The sequence below is a fragment of the Haliotis asinina genome, chromosome 1 (genome assembly GCF_037392515.1).
Source record: "Haliotis asinina isolate JCU_RB_2024 chromosome 1, JCU_Hal_asi_v2, whole genome shotgun sequence".
In the NCBI taxonomy this organism is placed as follows: Eukaryota; Metazoa; Mollusca; class Gastropoda; order Lepetellida; family Haliotidae; genus Haliotis; species Haliotis asinina.
In genome coordinates this window covers 31294139-31310773 of record NC_090280.1, presented here as the reverse complement: position 1 = coordinate 31310773, position 16635 = coordinate 31294139, and the positions used below count along the sequence as shown (strand labels likewise).

At 40.1% G+C, this 16635-nt stretch overlaps 1 protein-coding gene across 3 annotated transcripts; it reads right to left on the bottom strand.

Annotated features, from left to right (window-relative positions):
• Positions 1-4380: 4380 nt before the first annotated feature.
• LOC137278437 (cylicin-1-like) lies at positions 4381-15078 on the bottom strand. 3 transcript variants are annotated; one of them, XM_067810767.1, is made up of 10 exons: positions 14942-15078; positions 13402-13486; positions 12502-12546; positions 11795-11917; positions 10377-10430; positions 9081-9111; positions 7653-7666; positions 7108-7206; positions 5699-5797; positions 4381-4956 (listed from the first exon to the last, which is right to left on the bottom strand). In XM_067810767.1, the coding sequence occupies exons 2-10, from the start codon at positions 13454-13456 to the stop codon at positions 4901-4903; spliced, it is 576 nt and encodes a 191-aa protein (XP_067666868.1). In that variant the 5' UTR covers positions 13457-13486; positions 14942-15078; the 3' UTR covers positions 4381-4900. The 3 variants fall into 3 exon arrangements, with proteins under 3 accessions (XP_067666868.1, XP_067666876.1, XP_067666882.1); XM_067810775.1 differs by having other exon boundaries at positions 14948-15078; XM_067810781.1 differs by lacking the exon at positions 14942-15078 and adding an exon at positions 14759-14830.
• Positions 15079-16635: the final 1557 nt, after the last annotated feature.

Genomic DNA, 16635 nt, shown 5'->3' with positions numbered 1-16635 from the left:
ACTTTCTAAATGGCATCGTGTAATCATAACTGCTTACCCGCTAGCAAAATGCTAGTTGACCTTTGCGCGGCCCTGTCAAAAGTTACCGAAGCTGGTCCGCATTGATAGTGATAATTTAGGAGCTGCTTATGTTTCCTGAATCCTGGCTGCTGATTTTAGCGACAACATCGCCCTAAAAAAATAAACAAATAGTAAATGCACGTTATTACAAGGATTTAAATCGAAAGCAGTAACGTCATTGGTGTGTTCTGAAGAGCCAGAGACTGACCTTTTCGCGTGAAATATTCATTACAATCGTGAATCATTTCAAGATTGATTTTTTAAATACGTTTTACTGTTTTAAGGCACTTATTAAAATATTGTTTGCGTGAAACCGCAGAAATGACAGCGGTTATGATAATGATCTCAGATGCAGACAATTATTATGTTAAAGATTCTTCCCCTGATGATGACTGAAGTCCTCATGATAATGTAATATGAAGATAACGCGTTTTTGGAGGGTACCAAAATGTACTCCGTCTGTTCACATTTGTCTATACAGTGGCAGATCTTTAAAACCGTTCAATATTTCTTCACCAAACTTGGCACATAGATAGGTCACACCCTATAATACGCACCAGCGAAAAGATGTTTGCTAGTGGCCGTTACGGCTTGGTAAGGACAGAGCAAAGGCTCGCTACGGATGAAACTACTTTTTACCATGTGTCCTTACACGCACAAAGTGTAAGTAAAGTCAAATTATATGCATTTTTTGTCAGATTTATCGTATTTTGATAGATTAATAATTAGGTAATAACTTGATCTGAAACTCGCACCAAACGTTATAAGAAGAGTGTAAAATTTCGATGTTATTTGGCATGTTTTGACATCAAATGGAAATAATGTGTGATTTTAATTGTCAAAGCAACAGACATTTTACAAACCAGTGGGGATTCGAGGTGGTAACTATTCCGTATGTGTGTAAAGGGATGTGGATAATTTCACTCAATTAGTGAAGTTACAGGCGAATTTCCTATTTGAGAGGCTACGGCTTGCTACACGTGGAGACACACGTTTGCAAGTGGCAAATTGTTTTGCTTGATAGGGTTTGCTAGCATTGATTTTTTTGACACAATTTGCCCTTTTTGGTCTTATAGCCCCATGAAGTACATGTGTCTCGACTTTGATGTAAAAAAAGTCACCTAATTGACGACATTATCCATTTTCGTAACACCCATCCAGAAAATGAAGTGAAAATTTGAGTTGCGTGTTTGTCGCCATTGACGGGCAAATTGCAATATGTGACCAAAAGTCTCCAAGTTGGTCCTATATAAATTCGAAACAACGGACAAAGGTAGTTCCTTCACCCGATAATAAGCACATCATGCGCTGTGCATGTGAAAGTGAGACGCTCTCAGATGAATCCGGGAGCGGGCAGAAACATATGTGACCAAAAGTCTCCAAGTTGGTCCTATATAAATTCGAAACAACGGACAAAAGTAGTTCCTTCACCCGATAATATGCACATCATGCGCTGTGCATGTGAAAGTGAGACGCTCTCAGATGAATCCGGGAGCGGACCGAAACATGTACTAGTGGCGGTACAGAATCACAGATAAATACGGTCTTTAATGGTAAAGAAATTAGTGATGGACAAAGACACCAAAGCTTTCGGATGAGTAGATAGCGAACTCGAACTTATGAAATGGATGTTGCCCAAGATATTGAGAATGATATAGCAGAAATCATTCAATTATTACCATCAGTTATAGATTGTTTGAGAGAAGTCGGTAGATACTCAGAATGGAAAAGTTTCTATCTTATGTTAACCGACAAAAAATTCCAAACAGAAAGCATCGCCTTCCATTTATTCATGCATGGATGTTATCAAATGGTTTCCATGCCAAACTAAAACGAATATGCGATACAGTAAAGATGCCATGGCTCATAGATAAACAGATGACAGAACGTATTGTCTGTACATTATCTTGTATTATTCGGACCAATATGGTGTCTGAAGGGCTAATGACATTTTTGGATCATTAGCACCACTAATAAATTAATCTATTTCTAACACTGGTTTAAATGTGTCCCGGACAATACTATAAACACATTATATTTTAGTTTCGTCTCTGTCAATTGTTCGCATAAAATATGCCTCCTGCTTCTTCTTTCAAGCAAGACACCCGTGAAGATCCAGGATAGAACTGGTCTTCACCAACTCATGCTTGTCTTTGGACGCGGCTAATAGGATCGGGTGGTCAGACTAGCTGACGTGGTTGGCACATGTCATCGTAACCCAACTGCGTAGATATATGCTCATGATATTGATTATCCGGTACAAGTTCGATTTACAAGCGCTGCCTTATAGCTGGAATATTCCTGACTACTGCGTCAAACTACAAACCAACTATCCAGTGTTTCGAACAGAACAGTACTTTAGACCAGATACAAAACAAGCATAAGACTTCTCAAGTTTCGTATTCCTCCCGAGTATTTAATGGTGGACCTCCATGTAATTCCCGAGGAAATCTGTTAAGTCGTAATTACGATGTTACATATGCATAACGATTTGCACAGCAATGTAGCTGTCATGTACTTTCGGTTCCTTCACGTCGTAGTTACGACATAACTTCTGACTCGTTATGTTGTCACATAATAAATGAGCGACTAAGGCTTTACGTCTCAGCCTAGTCTTGGGCCCTGTTCCTCAACGCAATCGTAGCGGTAAGTTGATCGTAACTCCCATACTTTAACATAGACTTACGACTGTCGTAGCTCTACGACCGCTTTGAGGAACGAGGTCCGGCAATCTCACGGCTGGGGACACAAGAAACAGACTTCACACATTGGACCCAAATGGAGCAGTATACATTCACGTATACTAAGAGGGATTCCAGATGTTTGGGTAGACTCACAGTGTCTTGACAGAGTTTGTAGTGTCTTCGCCGGCATTCACCTTCCTGGATTACTTGACCTTACAAAGAGTTTTGGCAAAAAGTCACGCCGGACTACAGTGTGTTGACAAAGAGTAATGCTTCGATTGTCTTGACAGAGTGTGAAATATCGTCATCGGCAGCCTTTCTTGCATTGTCTTGACAGCGAGTTACCTGACTACAGTGTCTATGCAAAGTGTTAAGTCTCCTTACTGTGACTGTGAATAACATTTGCCTGGAGTGGTTTAGACAATCATTTGAGACATGTGCTTCTCAACAGAGACATGTGTTTATGAATCACTATCAAATCTCGATGAGGCCAGGCTTTCGCTAAATTTATGCGTATCCTTTAACCCAATCAAAAACAAGTGCAAGGCCAATACAAATGCATACTTCATCTGTAAAAGTAAAGTGTGGCATAATTCAAAAGAGTAACTTGCTTGAAACGTCTGTTTTGTCAGTGGCGGGTACAGTGTGAAAATTAGCTCTGCTTGTCTAGCATATAATAATAAATAACTCCTGAGGCCTCGTTTTTACCCTCGATCATAGGACCTCAATCTCAAGGGCACATCGTATTGTTAATCTAAACTCCCTTGATACATACAACTCGTGCAGCCACAAGGTGCACCAGGTTATTGCGGTTCTCATTTTACACCCTACCACGTGTGAGTTCGATCCCGGCACTACAAGTTCACTAGATCACTGGCGCCTTAGACAGCTCGCCCACCATGTCCAGGAGGCCTTGTGGTTCACACGTCCAATTTGCTGTACAGAGCTGCGTTCAATGACCAACTAGAAAAAATGTGATTGAGGGTTCGAGTCTCGCGTGATAGTGTTCCCATGTGCATATCCTAGCTCGTAGATTGCATCAAGCAATACGCTACAGCAGGCCTATCTATATCACGGATGGCTTTCCCCTGGAGTCCAAAGTCCAAAGAAATGTTAATCTCAAGTCACTCACTCACTCACTCGCTTTTCGGGCAGTCGGGTAGACCAAAGCGTTGGCTCTTCACTCTGAAGATCCGGGAGGCAATATGTGAGGCCATTTTTGGGTGTCACCAGCCGTCATATTGCTGGAATATTGGTGAAAGCGGCGTAAAATCATATTCACTCTCTCATTCATTTAAACGTCTTGTCGCTATTTGATTGTGGAACCACCCCGAATATAACTCAAAGGTTAAATGTAAAACAACAAGAGAAGCAGTATTTTGTGCCTCTGAATATTTTTGCATACATCTAAATAGGAAATATATGAGGAAGGAAATATCTTCCTTTTTTCCCTGCAATTGAATACAGCAGTGAAACTGAACTGGCCGTTCGATGGTTTTTAAATGATATTAGATAACTGATAAACGTGCACCTTGTGTTACACCTCTCGGCCAGATTATCATGTGTGTCAAATACATAATTCAATTCAAAAGCATAAAGCTACAGATCAGGTAGACAGGAAACACATCTGGTAGTCTAAATGTTTTACTCGAAATGTCACATACGTGGGGACATTATCAATACATACTTCAGATAACACTTACTTTCATATTTTACGAATTGCTGTTTAACGCCTCAGTCAGCAATATTCTAGCTATATGGCGGTGGTCTGTAAATAATCGAGCCTGGACCAAAATGTCCAGTGACCAACATCATGAACATTGATCTGTGCAGTTGGGAGGCTATGACATTTGAGCACCAAGCCTGATCACCTGATCCCTTGAGCCTCTTCTTTCGTGGTGATATGGTGATATCTGTATTAAGCAGGGTTGACTTGTAAAACAGAACTGTAGCACAGTCCAAGAGGTAATATGTCATCATCCATATCTCCGAATACTGGTTCGTGTATAAGGCACAAATACTATGATACTGTCTATTAAAGACTTGATTCACTGACGTAGTCGATGTGTGTATGAAGCCAAAAGCAAAGGTTTGTGACAAGATGATCATATCCGTGCAAATTCCAAGCTCGTGTCGCACACAGAACACTCATTTGGTCATTTTCCGATGTCCACGTTTTCATATGTCTGCTCAGTCCGATGTTCTTGTTTTCCTGAAGTTCAATGGTGTTAATTAATAGGGTACAGAAGAACAAATGGAGAATTCTAATCTTTATCTTTGACAATACCAACTATGTTCTCAGAGGACGTCTCAAATGCCATCCAAACCTGCAAAGATATAAACTTAACAATTCAACTACCAAGCGTTCCTCTGCTTTTCCGCAAAAGAAAGCCAAGGAGTAAAAGCATGTACGTTTAAGCATGTTCTTTAGTATTGCAGTTTTAGGAGTATTGGTGTAACACAAAGTATTGTACAAACAGTGTCATCTGGAATCAGTCCATCCATATTCTTCGCAGTCGTATAATCGGAAATTGAGCAGTTTGATTGCAAGATTACAGAAACCAACGATGACGCTAACGTGTTTGCATTCAACGCCCTGCAGGTGGTGATGAGTAAGTCACCTTAAATTAGTATTCAAGGGTATGTCTTGGTGTATCTAGTTGTGAGACAAAACAGTGATGCAGGCTTGAGACTCATGCCATCTTATACAACGGTTATGGTCGGTTTCTGGCATGCCTCCTAAATACAATGTTTATCATAGGCCTGCCTGTTTTCCTGTGAAATACACAGCAACATAACCAAATTTGTATTTGAAATCATAACCATTTGCTATGATTGGGTTTATCAAGGAGATCGAGGCTGGATTCTTATCAGATAGCAGAACTGGGTATCGTGATACCTGTGACACTCACTACCAACTTCTGGTTTTCATACATGAAAAGAGTATAACTTACGTTTTGGGTTTTTCTTTGCTTTCTTGTTCGGTTTTGCATATACGTCTTGTATTCCTCCGGTAGTATTGCCAGTATTCTGTTCGACGTTTTCGTACACAGCTTAAATGGAAGTTAATTTGAAATATTAAACCCTTGTAGATCCGAATATTCATTTTTGTCACGGGGCGGTGTGGTACCCTAGTGATTAAAGCGTTTGCTCGTCAAGCCGAAGGCCCGGGCCTGATTCCCCGCCGCCTTTACCAATATTAGGGCAATATCAGGGAGGGGTGCACCAGAAATGGGCTTCCCACATTGTACCATTATGTGTAGTCGACCCTTGGTCTTCAGTGTGACGAACGAACACAAAGTTACCCTTTCGTCCCAGTTATTGAATAATAATAATACTTTCTTTTGTGTATGCTCACAGCACTAACGCATTATTACTTGGGATAACCCAAGCTGTCTGTTAACAGTGACCTATTCCACCTGCTGAGTGAAGACAGGCACTTCATGAACAACTCCCTTGCCTAAAATGAGGTCACGTGTGCCACAAGCATCAGTAGTTATAACAGTGGATGGACTTTGATGTGTACAAAAGTCTCGGTAACATTATTTTTTATGTAATGTACACACTGGAATAGTGTGGACCCTCAAACTTAACCCTTACCTTGTATGCCTCTGAATCTTACTATTTCTACGTATATGGGCCCAACACGCAAGGGCAAAGAGCCTTTGGGTTTACTTGCTACTAAAATATAATAATTATTCTAAGGTCTTACGTTACTGACAGTCATCATCATTATCATCCAAGCTGAAGTATTCGTCATTTTATAAAATAAAAATTCAAAGGTTTAGAGGATTTATGAGTCGTGCCTAAAAAATAAGATGGTTTAATTTCAGAGAGTTATTCTTCTTCTTACAAGTGGAGAAGATTTTCATGTAACAGGAACTTACAGTCAACTAGGTATCTCGACTGTTTGGATGTAGAACACACGACCTTTACCAATGTACCGGGCCTGTCGGGCCGATGTATGTACATAACGCGGGTAACAATTAATAATGACCGAAAACATTAATTAGTAATTACGTGATGAAAACGTGTTTGGGAAAAGTATTCACAGAACCTGAGGGATATACATGTGTATAAATTCAGCTTAAAGCTCTCATTCGTTCCTATGATATAGAAGCGGAAGCATTCTCGGCCATGGGATAAAACGAGAAGGGTTAAGTGATGGTTTTCCTGAATATTCTTAACAAAATAATTCTGGGAGCTGACACAAAATCGAAAGAGACGTCCTCACACAAATACTAAAGGCTTTCGTATTACAGCCCATCAACTCCCCTTCGTATGGTCAGTTCGTAAACCAGACTCTGTTAAAAACGTGAAAAAAAGTTATGATGAAACTTAATGACACTGAAATATACCTTACCTTCTGTCTTCTTTTGTTTCTTTTTCTTTGGTTTCTGACCCTTTCTGGATACTTGTTTACTTTCCTTGTATTCGGTATACAGAGCGTTCACCTGCATCACTAGACATGCCACAGAAATGACAAGTCTTTATGGGTGATTGACTTCTTTATTATTTTCAGTGAAAAGTGATGTGATATTTTCGGTGAAAAGGTAACCAATCGCGTTGGGTAAATCGATTAGTTAAGAGAGCATAGTATCGGAACATATTATAATTTACTGTTCCATTTAGAGTCTTCTATTGTGCATGTTTGGGTTGAATAATATTTAAATGTTTAGGTGTGTGAGCTGAGGGCCTTTGTGGAGACATGATCTTGTGATCATTACTCCAATGTTCCTTGCATTACGTTCATTTGTTTGTCAGCACTGAACATTTGTGATCACAGTGGAAAAAGACTTTGTTTCAATGGGTTTCTACTCACTTTGAAATCGCTTCAACATCCACGGCAATTACTCTTTAAGAACGGATGGTTAGAATACGACATTGCGGTTTTACCCTACGTCTTACCATCATCTCCTGCCCTGAAACATAACAGACAATGGTCAGTATAACCCAAGATTAGGTCATGGACACATAGACGTATTTCAACTTGAAACACGTCATAAGCAGAGTATCGCAAGAGACTAATATCTTTGGAACCTTCAATATTGGCTTTCATTGGTTTTCATTGGTTTTCACATACAGATAAATGCTGTACTGATGGATAAACGCAGCCGCAAATGCACGCTGACAGATAAACACTGTCACATACGCTGACTGTCGGATAAACAGTGTCAGTACGATGACTGTCGGTTCGTGATCGGGAAGGCTAAAATCGTGACGCTTCTCAGTTCAATGAGCGTCGCCTTCGCGGTACTTCCAATGCAGTGTTATGGCTGAATGAACACAGTGCACTCTGAGACTCTGACAAATTACAAAGAAATCAGGATTAACACGGACGCTCTGTAATTTGAGCACACATAAAAATGGCAAGTAAAGACATTATATATACTTATTTGTTTTAAATAAAAAAACAAAAACAAAAAAAACCCGAACGATTTTATGTACACAAATGAGACGTAAATAAACATTTCAGTGATTCATATGAAAATATATATAAAGTCTTTACACGTCGTCATTATCCGTGGTATCACATTCACTGTCTTTGAATTTAAAAGTTTAAGAAGTTCGGACACGTGGTCTGTGTAGGCGATGTCCCCGATGATGCTGTTTACAATATTGTCCATCAGGGTTTGGAGTCGGGAATCAAAGTTCATGTAAGGCATTTTCCTGAATAGGCTCTCGCCAGTTGCATTGCAACATGTTTTTTTTTATTATTTCTAATTAAATACATTTAAAATGCGAAGAAGATTATGACAATGTCCTTACTCATGAAGCTTCCTCCAATGTTTTTCAAAACAAGCGGAGAAGCCACTTATATAAAGTTCAGAACAAGCGAAAAGGATTATAATAATGTTTTGAAAAGAAATCTACGATTGACATGGTTTATGCTTCCTAACACCGCATCTTTTGCTTCGGCGGTACTCCGTCAATAAGCTCCCCTGGGAAAACCGAAATTTACATTTGAGCCTTCACGGGACTGAAAAATATATTTTAGCCATCCCGGTACGACACCGGATGAACACTGTCGCAAACACGATGTCTGTCACATACATTCACTCTGGTGCCTTAACGCTTCTTCTGCCACGTACACATTAACTGCTAAATATACAACTTGATACATAAACAATGATCGCCGGATACAGTCATATATACCCTCACAATCACAAATAAACTGACGCTCAGATATACCCTTGTGACATACAGCCTGTCAGGTATACACTGATTGCCAAATATATATTCACCACATACATAGTGACTGTCACATATCATGCACTGCCACACATATATACATGTTTTCACCTACACACCCTTTCATGCTTGACATCTACTTACTTCTTAACCTTGACCTCTGCTTTTTCGTCACCTGGAATGAACAATGTATATGAGGCTCACATACGAACTCGCCGTGTCCTACATTTACACAGAACTCATTACGTCTGATGAATCTAGTGGGTCGTGTTCGAATCCAAATAATCTGTTAATCCTTTTCTCGTTTTATACGAGTCCCTCGACTAGATGCTGTTTGGATATTTCTAAACCCATGATCACTCACAAAGGTCTATGAAACCGTAATAAATAGTCAATTTGAAATCAGTGAAATGCAGATCAAATAAACGTCAGATCAAACCCAGTTAAACCAAGAAAAGTCATAATAAATCCAATTAAACCATGTGAAGCCATACCCAATCCAATTAAACCAAACGAAGTAATATCGATTCCAATTAAATGCAGGGAAGTCACATCAAGTAATGTTATAGGAGGGTGGTGCGGGTTGAATCATCCATGTTTGTTTATGTTCCCTGAGCCCGAACATAAACAAACATCGAGGATACATCAACCCATGGTCCCCGAGGGACCAGTGAACAACATATTATCTTAGTAAACACCTCAAGGTTAAGTTTGAAGTGTTTGAATTATGCACTTCGGATAGTGCACTTCAGCCAACCTGTGTGAATCAAATTGTCTTAGTAAAGTCGCCGCTGTGTAACCCTCTTAATATTCACATTTCAACGTTTTGTCAAAATGTATTTATTGGAATGCGAGTCAGATGCTTTCGTAGGCATCGCTAGATATTGCGGACGACACAAGAAAAACACATTCAGAGTTATCTCCTGTCCATCGATTTGCATTCGGAAAACATCGGTAATTTCCGTGAATCATGCGTGTTTCAATGTTATTTGAGATAACGAAGCGCGAAGTACTGTATGAGTTGCTATTGGCAGCGGGGTACATCGCAATTTACGTCGCTTGTGAGCGGGGTAATTTAAAATAATAGAAGAACGCTCAGCCAATCAGAAAAGGACATTTATGTGTGAGGTAAGATAACAAATCATATAAAGTCATATAAATTCCCATTAAATCATGTGAAGTCATATCAAATTCAAATAAACCGTAAGAAGTCATATCAAATCCGCTTAAATCACGTGAAATAAAATTAATGAAATCGAATCAAACTATCTTCGAATATGAGGTTTTCTGATACTAAATCCTCGAATTAGGACAGGGTTGAGATACATACATGTCAGGTTCGGCATTTAGCACATATGTATCAAAGCTGATTGGAGTATAATAAATTCCCTAGAAACTTGTGACTTTGCTCTTTGTTGGTGTTAGGAAATATACACTTACATTTGGATTTTTTCTTTGCTTTTTTGTTCGGAACTGCATAGACGTCCTGTACCCCTGTAACATAACCAAATCAGAGGTACAACGTTCACCAGTTGTACCATTTAAACATGATCAAAACACTAATATATGACCAAACAATAGTACAGCACATTCGTGTTATGCGCAAAACATGACCAAAACAATAGTACAGCAGAGTCGTGTTATGCCCAACACATGATCAAACCAACAGTACAACACAGACCTCTTGTGCTTCAAACATGATCAAAACAATAGTACAGAAAGTCCCCCTTTACCTTTAACACATGATCAAAACAATAGTACAACACTTGTGGATATTTCGTACCTTGAACCACAATAAATGCTTACAGCAAGTTTATTCTCTTTCATCATTTTAATCGATTGAAAACAAGGACCATGCCTTGTTTAACACCAGTATGTTACACCGGTATGTTACAGATGGAACAGGCACAAGCGCAAGTGGCTAGGACCATGGGATGCTGGTAATCCACCATCGGAAGACTTGTCATACGACAGACTGGTAGTACTGCAGACAGACCAAAGAGTGGTAGACCGAAGGTCACTACCCAGCAAGGACACCGGTATTTACGGGTATCTCACTTGAGGAACCGATACGTCACTGTGACGTCATCAAGCGTCAACAGCATTGGACATCCAGTCAGTCTGTGGCCTGACGACTCCGCATTCATGGTCCCTGTGCCAATCGACCATTCAAGTGCATGACGTTGACGAGCCAAGATCGACGCGCCAGGCTGAGATGGACCAGGATTGTGCCACACTGGCAGCAGCGAAACTGGCGAAGAGTGAATATTGGTGCCTTTTCTTTGGCAAGCTCTTCAAGATCTGTCCCCATTTGAGCACCTTTGGGAATAACGAGGACGTCGTATTCGGAAACCACCAAATCAGTCATTGACGAGGAACGCTTTGGAAGCTGCTCTGCTAAAGGAAAGGTGTCGAATACCTAATCAAGAAGATCAGGTCGACGTCAATTTCGGGCCAGCATCACTGCTAGAGATGGTAACACACGGTATTGAACAAAATGTGCTGCCCAGAAAGTTGTAAAAGTTCCCAATCGTTTCTGCATTGGTGATCGAACACTGGATAATGCACCGCAGAGTCCTTCATGTGATAAAAGATCACGCTCTACTTCGTTTTTCTTCTTGTTATCCATTATGTACTGTTACTGAATGATTGAGATTTACAATAAAACACTTAACGTTACCATATTTTGTTTTAGACCAGAAAAATATTTGGTGGCGTTTCTTTTGGACGCTAGTTTACTACGCGATTTGTTTGCAGTGCCTGCCTCAGCATTGAGGAGATTAAGCAATCCAAAAGGGGGCGTTGCTCACTACTATCCGGGCAAGTATTCATTCATTCATTGTTGTATTTGTACTTACCATCATTCGCTTCTTTTTTCCTGCCTTTGGCACACAGCACCAGGGGGACAATGATGACTGTCAGGGCAATGATACTCAATGTCACGGTCTGGATTAACTTGGACTGGTGAGAGGCAAAGCTTTCTGTAACATTTAAAGGGGTATTTACGCTTTAATACACAGGATGTTACCCGTGAAGATCCAGGTTAGTACTCGTCTTGTAAGCCATGCTTGTCGTGAGAGGCGACTAACCGGATCGGAGAGTCTTGGTTGACATGGCTGACACATGTCCCAATTACTTACATAGATGCTCATGAGGTTGACCACTGGATTGTCTGGTCCAGATCCGATTATTTACAGATCGCCTCCTTATAGCTGCAATATTGCTGAGTGTGGTGTTTAGGGCTAACTGACAAACCAACAAGCCGATACACAGGATGTGACTAAGTTTACATTTTGTTTGGTATTTGCTGGGTATTTGGTGAATAACATAGTACGACTAGGACAACTACAACAACTACTACTACTGCTGCTGTTCCTCCTCCCCCTCCTCCCCCTCCTCCTTCTCCCCCTCCTCCTCCTATTACTACTACTACTACTACTACTACTACTACTTCCGCTGTTGCTATTATTAATACCCAGATTGGCCAGCGACACACATTTGTAAGCCGAATGTCACGTTGTATGTTAATGATTACAGTTAGTCCGTTTGTGTAAGCGTAACTCACCAGATGTCACGTCACTCCCTCGGCCGTATGCAGGTAAACCTGAAACTGAAAGGAAAGATGTTTTGATGGGTTAATGTTGTTATAGAATGTCATCATATCTACATATATATGTGCGTTTACACATTCCGGACACTGTTCTTAGCATATAACATGGCAACAACAAAAATACATATGGGGGCTAACTAGCGTTTGTAAATATCATTTATATTTTCAGGGGGCTATTTTATGTTGTATTTTATGTGATAATTTTGCTGAACCCCTCTCCTTCTTCCAATTTTGAATAATAATAATTAGAACAATTATAACCCTATACAGGTTAGATGTCCTGCTCAGAGGACCTAATTTGGTCATAACACCATTAACCCAAGACGCCTGTTAGGTGCTAGAGGGTCAATAATCCCACGGCTTATTTAACCGGGTACCCATTTTCTGCTGAGTGAACAGAAGCAACTTTTAAAGAAACCCACTTTCCTAAAATGAGACCACTTGTATCATAGGTGCTTCGTTGTGGGGCAGGGTCAAAGTTCTAGAGACTCTCAGGAGTCAAGCTTGCACACACGATCATGCATCCAAAGATTCTCCGCGACCATCGTTGCTCAACTTGTGGGATGAGCTTTATACACAGGACCACACGTCACCATATACGTGATATGTATGATCTATATCCACATTCATAATATACAAATACATACAAATACATACAAATACATACAAATACATACAAATACATACATACATACATACATACATACGTACGTACGTACACACACACACACACATACATACATACATACATACATACATACATACATACATACATACATACACATACATGCTGATCACCGATCACATTTATGTAACTACAATCTTTACTTTACGTATCTCTGATCTTGAACCAACCTGTCAGCACCAGGAACTGGCTGTAGACAAATACCAGATCTGAAGAGCTCTTCATCACTGATCACATTGGTCTTAGACATCTGGTCTGAAATGAAAAATGTCTGTACTTATGTCACAGAAAAAGATTATATATACTCTTGAAAAGTAGGGCATAATGAACTTTCAATTTTGATAAGAAGTATAAACGTTAACAAACGTTTCAAGAACAGACACCTTATGAACGCACAACCATTTCCCTCTATTACCAACCCTGAACACAACGCATCATATACACGTGCACAACGCAGTAGCCCCATACACGTGCATGGGGTCCCATTGTTGATTTTGACGTTTTTTCAAGAAGGTCGAGAAATCACTTAGATCATTAATTTTGACACTCATCTTGCATCACACATTTATTAGTGTTTGTTTCCAGCCGTTTGTTTAAACATGAAAATCGTATACATGAAAATTACATGCCATACACCAATCATCTTTCAAAAGCGACTACGTTCCAAATAATTATTGTTGTAAGGAAGTGCACTCTCAGAACATTCAGTAATATCATATCAACATTGATTGACTCCGATAAATCTCATAAATATATCTAATCGTAAATAAAGAAATGAAGATCCCCTACTTTTTTAAGAGTATAAATTGGCAGCTATATAATACAGTCGTGTGACTAGGGCAGTTAGTTTTGTCATATAAATAGTTACTTGACTAGGACAGTAAATGTAGTCACATATATACAGTCATTTGTCTAGGGCAGTAATGCAGTCATATATAATCACTGATTTAACTAGGGCAGTAACTATAGTCTCATTACAGTTGTGCGTCTATCTATATCCTTGCAAAACGGGATGTGTCTTATCATGAACATCTGCACTTACATACCGGTTACTTGATCCCCTTTGATAAATGTTTAATTCATCCCTCGTTTCATATATATTATACATTGAATCAAGATCTTCTGCACAACGAGAGAACGCTTTAACTACTAGGCTACCCCACCGCTCAACGAAAGAGTACACGAGATCTATTCTGCCCGGGGATCAATCACACACAATCAGAGGTACATTGAAGACAGCCTTCCCCTAAATTCATAAACGAGTAAGTTAAAATTTATCGTCACATCTGCGATATTTCAGCCATTTTGTGGCAAGAACAATTACTTGTTATGCATAGTGATAAATGATTAATTATGAATACCTGTCAACAAAGGACTCTAATGTATCTAGATTATCAAAGATTAATTTTTAAACTAGTAATTTAATCTAAAACAGTTTAACTACAGATGACAATACAATATAAACACGGGCTATACAATGCCAACAAATGAAGATAGATCACCCCACAACAGACCATGGGAACGTACATGATATACATGAGATAGAGACGTGTCTCGACGGTAGTCACAGTAGTGTAGCAAGTTATTTCACAGCAGTGACTGATCTCTCGCGACGCGTTAACATGTTTCTACAGCCAGATTACGCAAGGCGAACGGTACACTGCCAAATACACCACAACTGATATATACAAGGTGTTAAAACAAACTCACACTTACGCTGTAGGTCGGACGTTCATGAAATGTACAGCCGTGAAGGCAGGAAGTTATACCCAACACTGTCTAACGCAAAGTGATTGATAAAGGGCCATGACTATCAACTGGTGTTTGTGCCGGGAGGGTGAACAATGTGTGCGTAGTCCTGGGACACGGTGTGTTATGGTTTCTCGTGTAGGAAAATGTTTCGGGACTTTTAATAGACACGGATTTGAAATTTCTGAAATGTGAATAGCAAGTGTGTTGAGGTGAAGCATGCTTGACACTGGTGCTCATTTCAAGTACTTGACACGTGTCATTTATATGTGACTCCTTAAACCCGGAAGTAGCTAGTAGTGACGCATCATGTCAATTTAGGACCAGACATTATATTCTGAGGGGGGTAAGGTTGTTTGTGGTTAGAACTGTGTTTGAGACAGAAGGTGCCTAATAGACTTGGGCGACTTATTTACATGTGCAATATGCAGAGTTAACGATTCTCCTAATACATCTCCGCCAACCGACACCCATACACCCCGCACCTGCACAACCGTTACAACCTTACACCCCTTCTGGACACAATCACCAAATATTGTGATAGACCCTTTTGTTTTATCACTGACGACTACGTTCAGCTGTGTGTCATGTTATGCTACCTTGTGGGAATGAGTGAGTGACTTAGTTTTACATCGCTTTTCGGACTGTTAGAGGGAGTAAGCAACTAAACTGGAGGGTAGATCTAGCTTTTCTAGCGGTTCGCAGCTTTTAGTAATAGTCCGTAAGTAGCACATCGGGGCCATCATTATTGGTCCCTACAAAATGAACACATACTGGAATTCGAAGTTGGACCTTCGGCATTAGAAGAAAGCCTGGACAGATAAGTTATCACAGTGATCTTTCTGTATTTAACACCCTACAAGTAAGTACAAAGTAAGACGACCCTTTCCCACGCTGTATGCAAACATCAAGGACCACACGTTTGGTGCATGTACTGATCCCCCTTTCTACCCAGAACCAGATGGGTGACATCCCGTACCCCATCACCCATCACTCCACCCCTCTTATACTCATCATCAACCACCTATCCAATAGGTGTCCTCAGTCCTCATCCCATCCCCTGACCCGTAAATTATGTGCGGTCAAACACGTGGTGCTGGGGAAATCTCCCATCCATGGCCAGTATGAAAAGCACGGGTTTCAGGAGCCTGCTCAAACTCATTTCAACAGTATCGACGATTGGCTTCACAATGGAAAATAGTAATAAAAACACTTATTCATTATAGACGCGGTTCCGCTGTTGAGAAGGATTCAGTTTCGAACTTCCCATTGTTGTGTTATCGCACACAGGAGAAAAGAACCATTACTCAGGACATATTTACTTTAGAAACGGCGTTTGTATCTTCCAGCTATATGACCGAGATGTGTAAATATTCAAGTCAGTGCCATAGAAGCCGGTGGTTGACATCATGAAGATTGACCTACACAGTTTGGACCAAATATAGGATTTATGCAACATCTCACCAGTTGTTTGCTTCTTAGTGGTGCAATAGGCTGGTGGTTAAAGCGTTTGCTCGTCACACCGGGTTCAGTTCCTTAGTTGCGTGGAATATGTAAAGCACATACCGCGGCGTCGTAATGTTGTAATATTGATAAATGCGGCGTAAAACTATATTGTCAAACGGTCTGATTTATTACAAGTATACATGACTGAA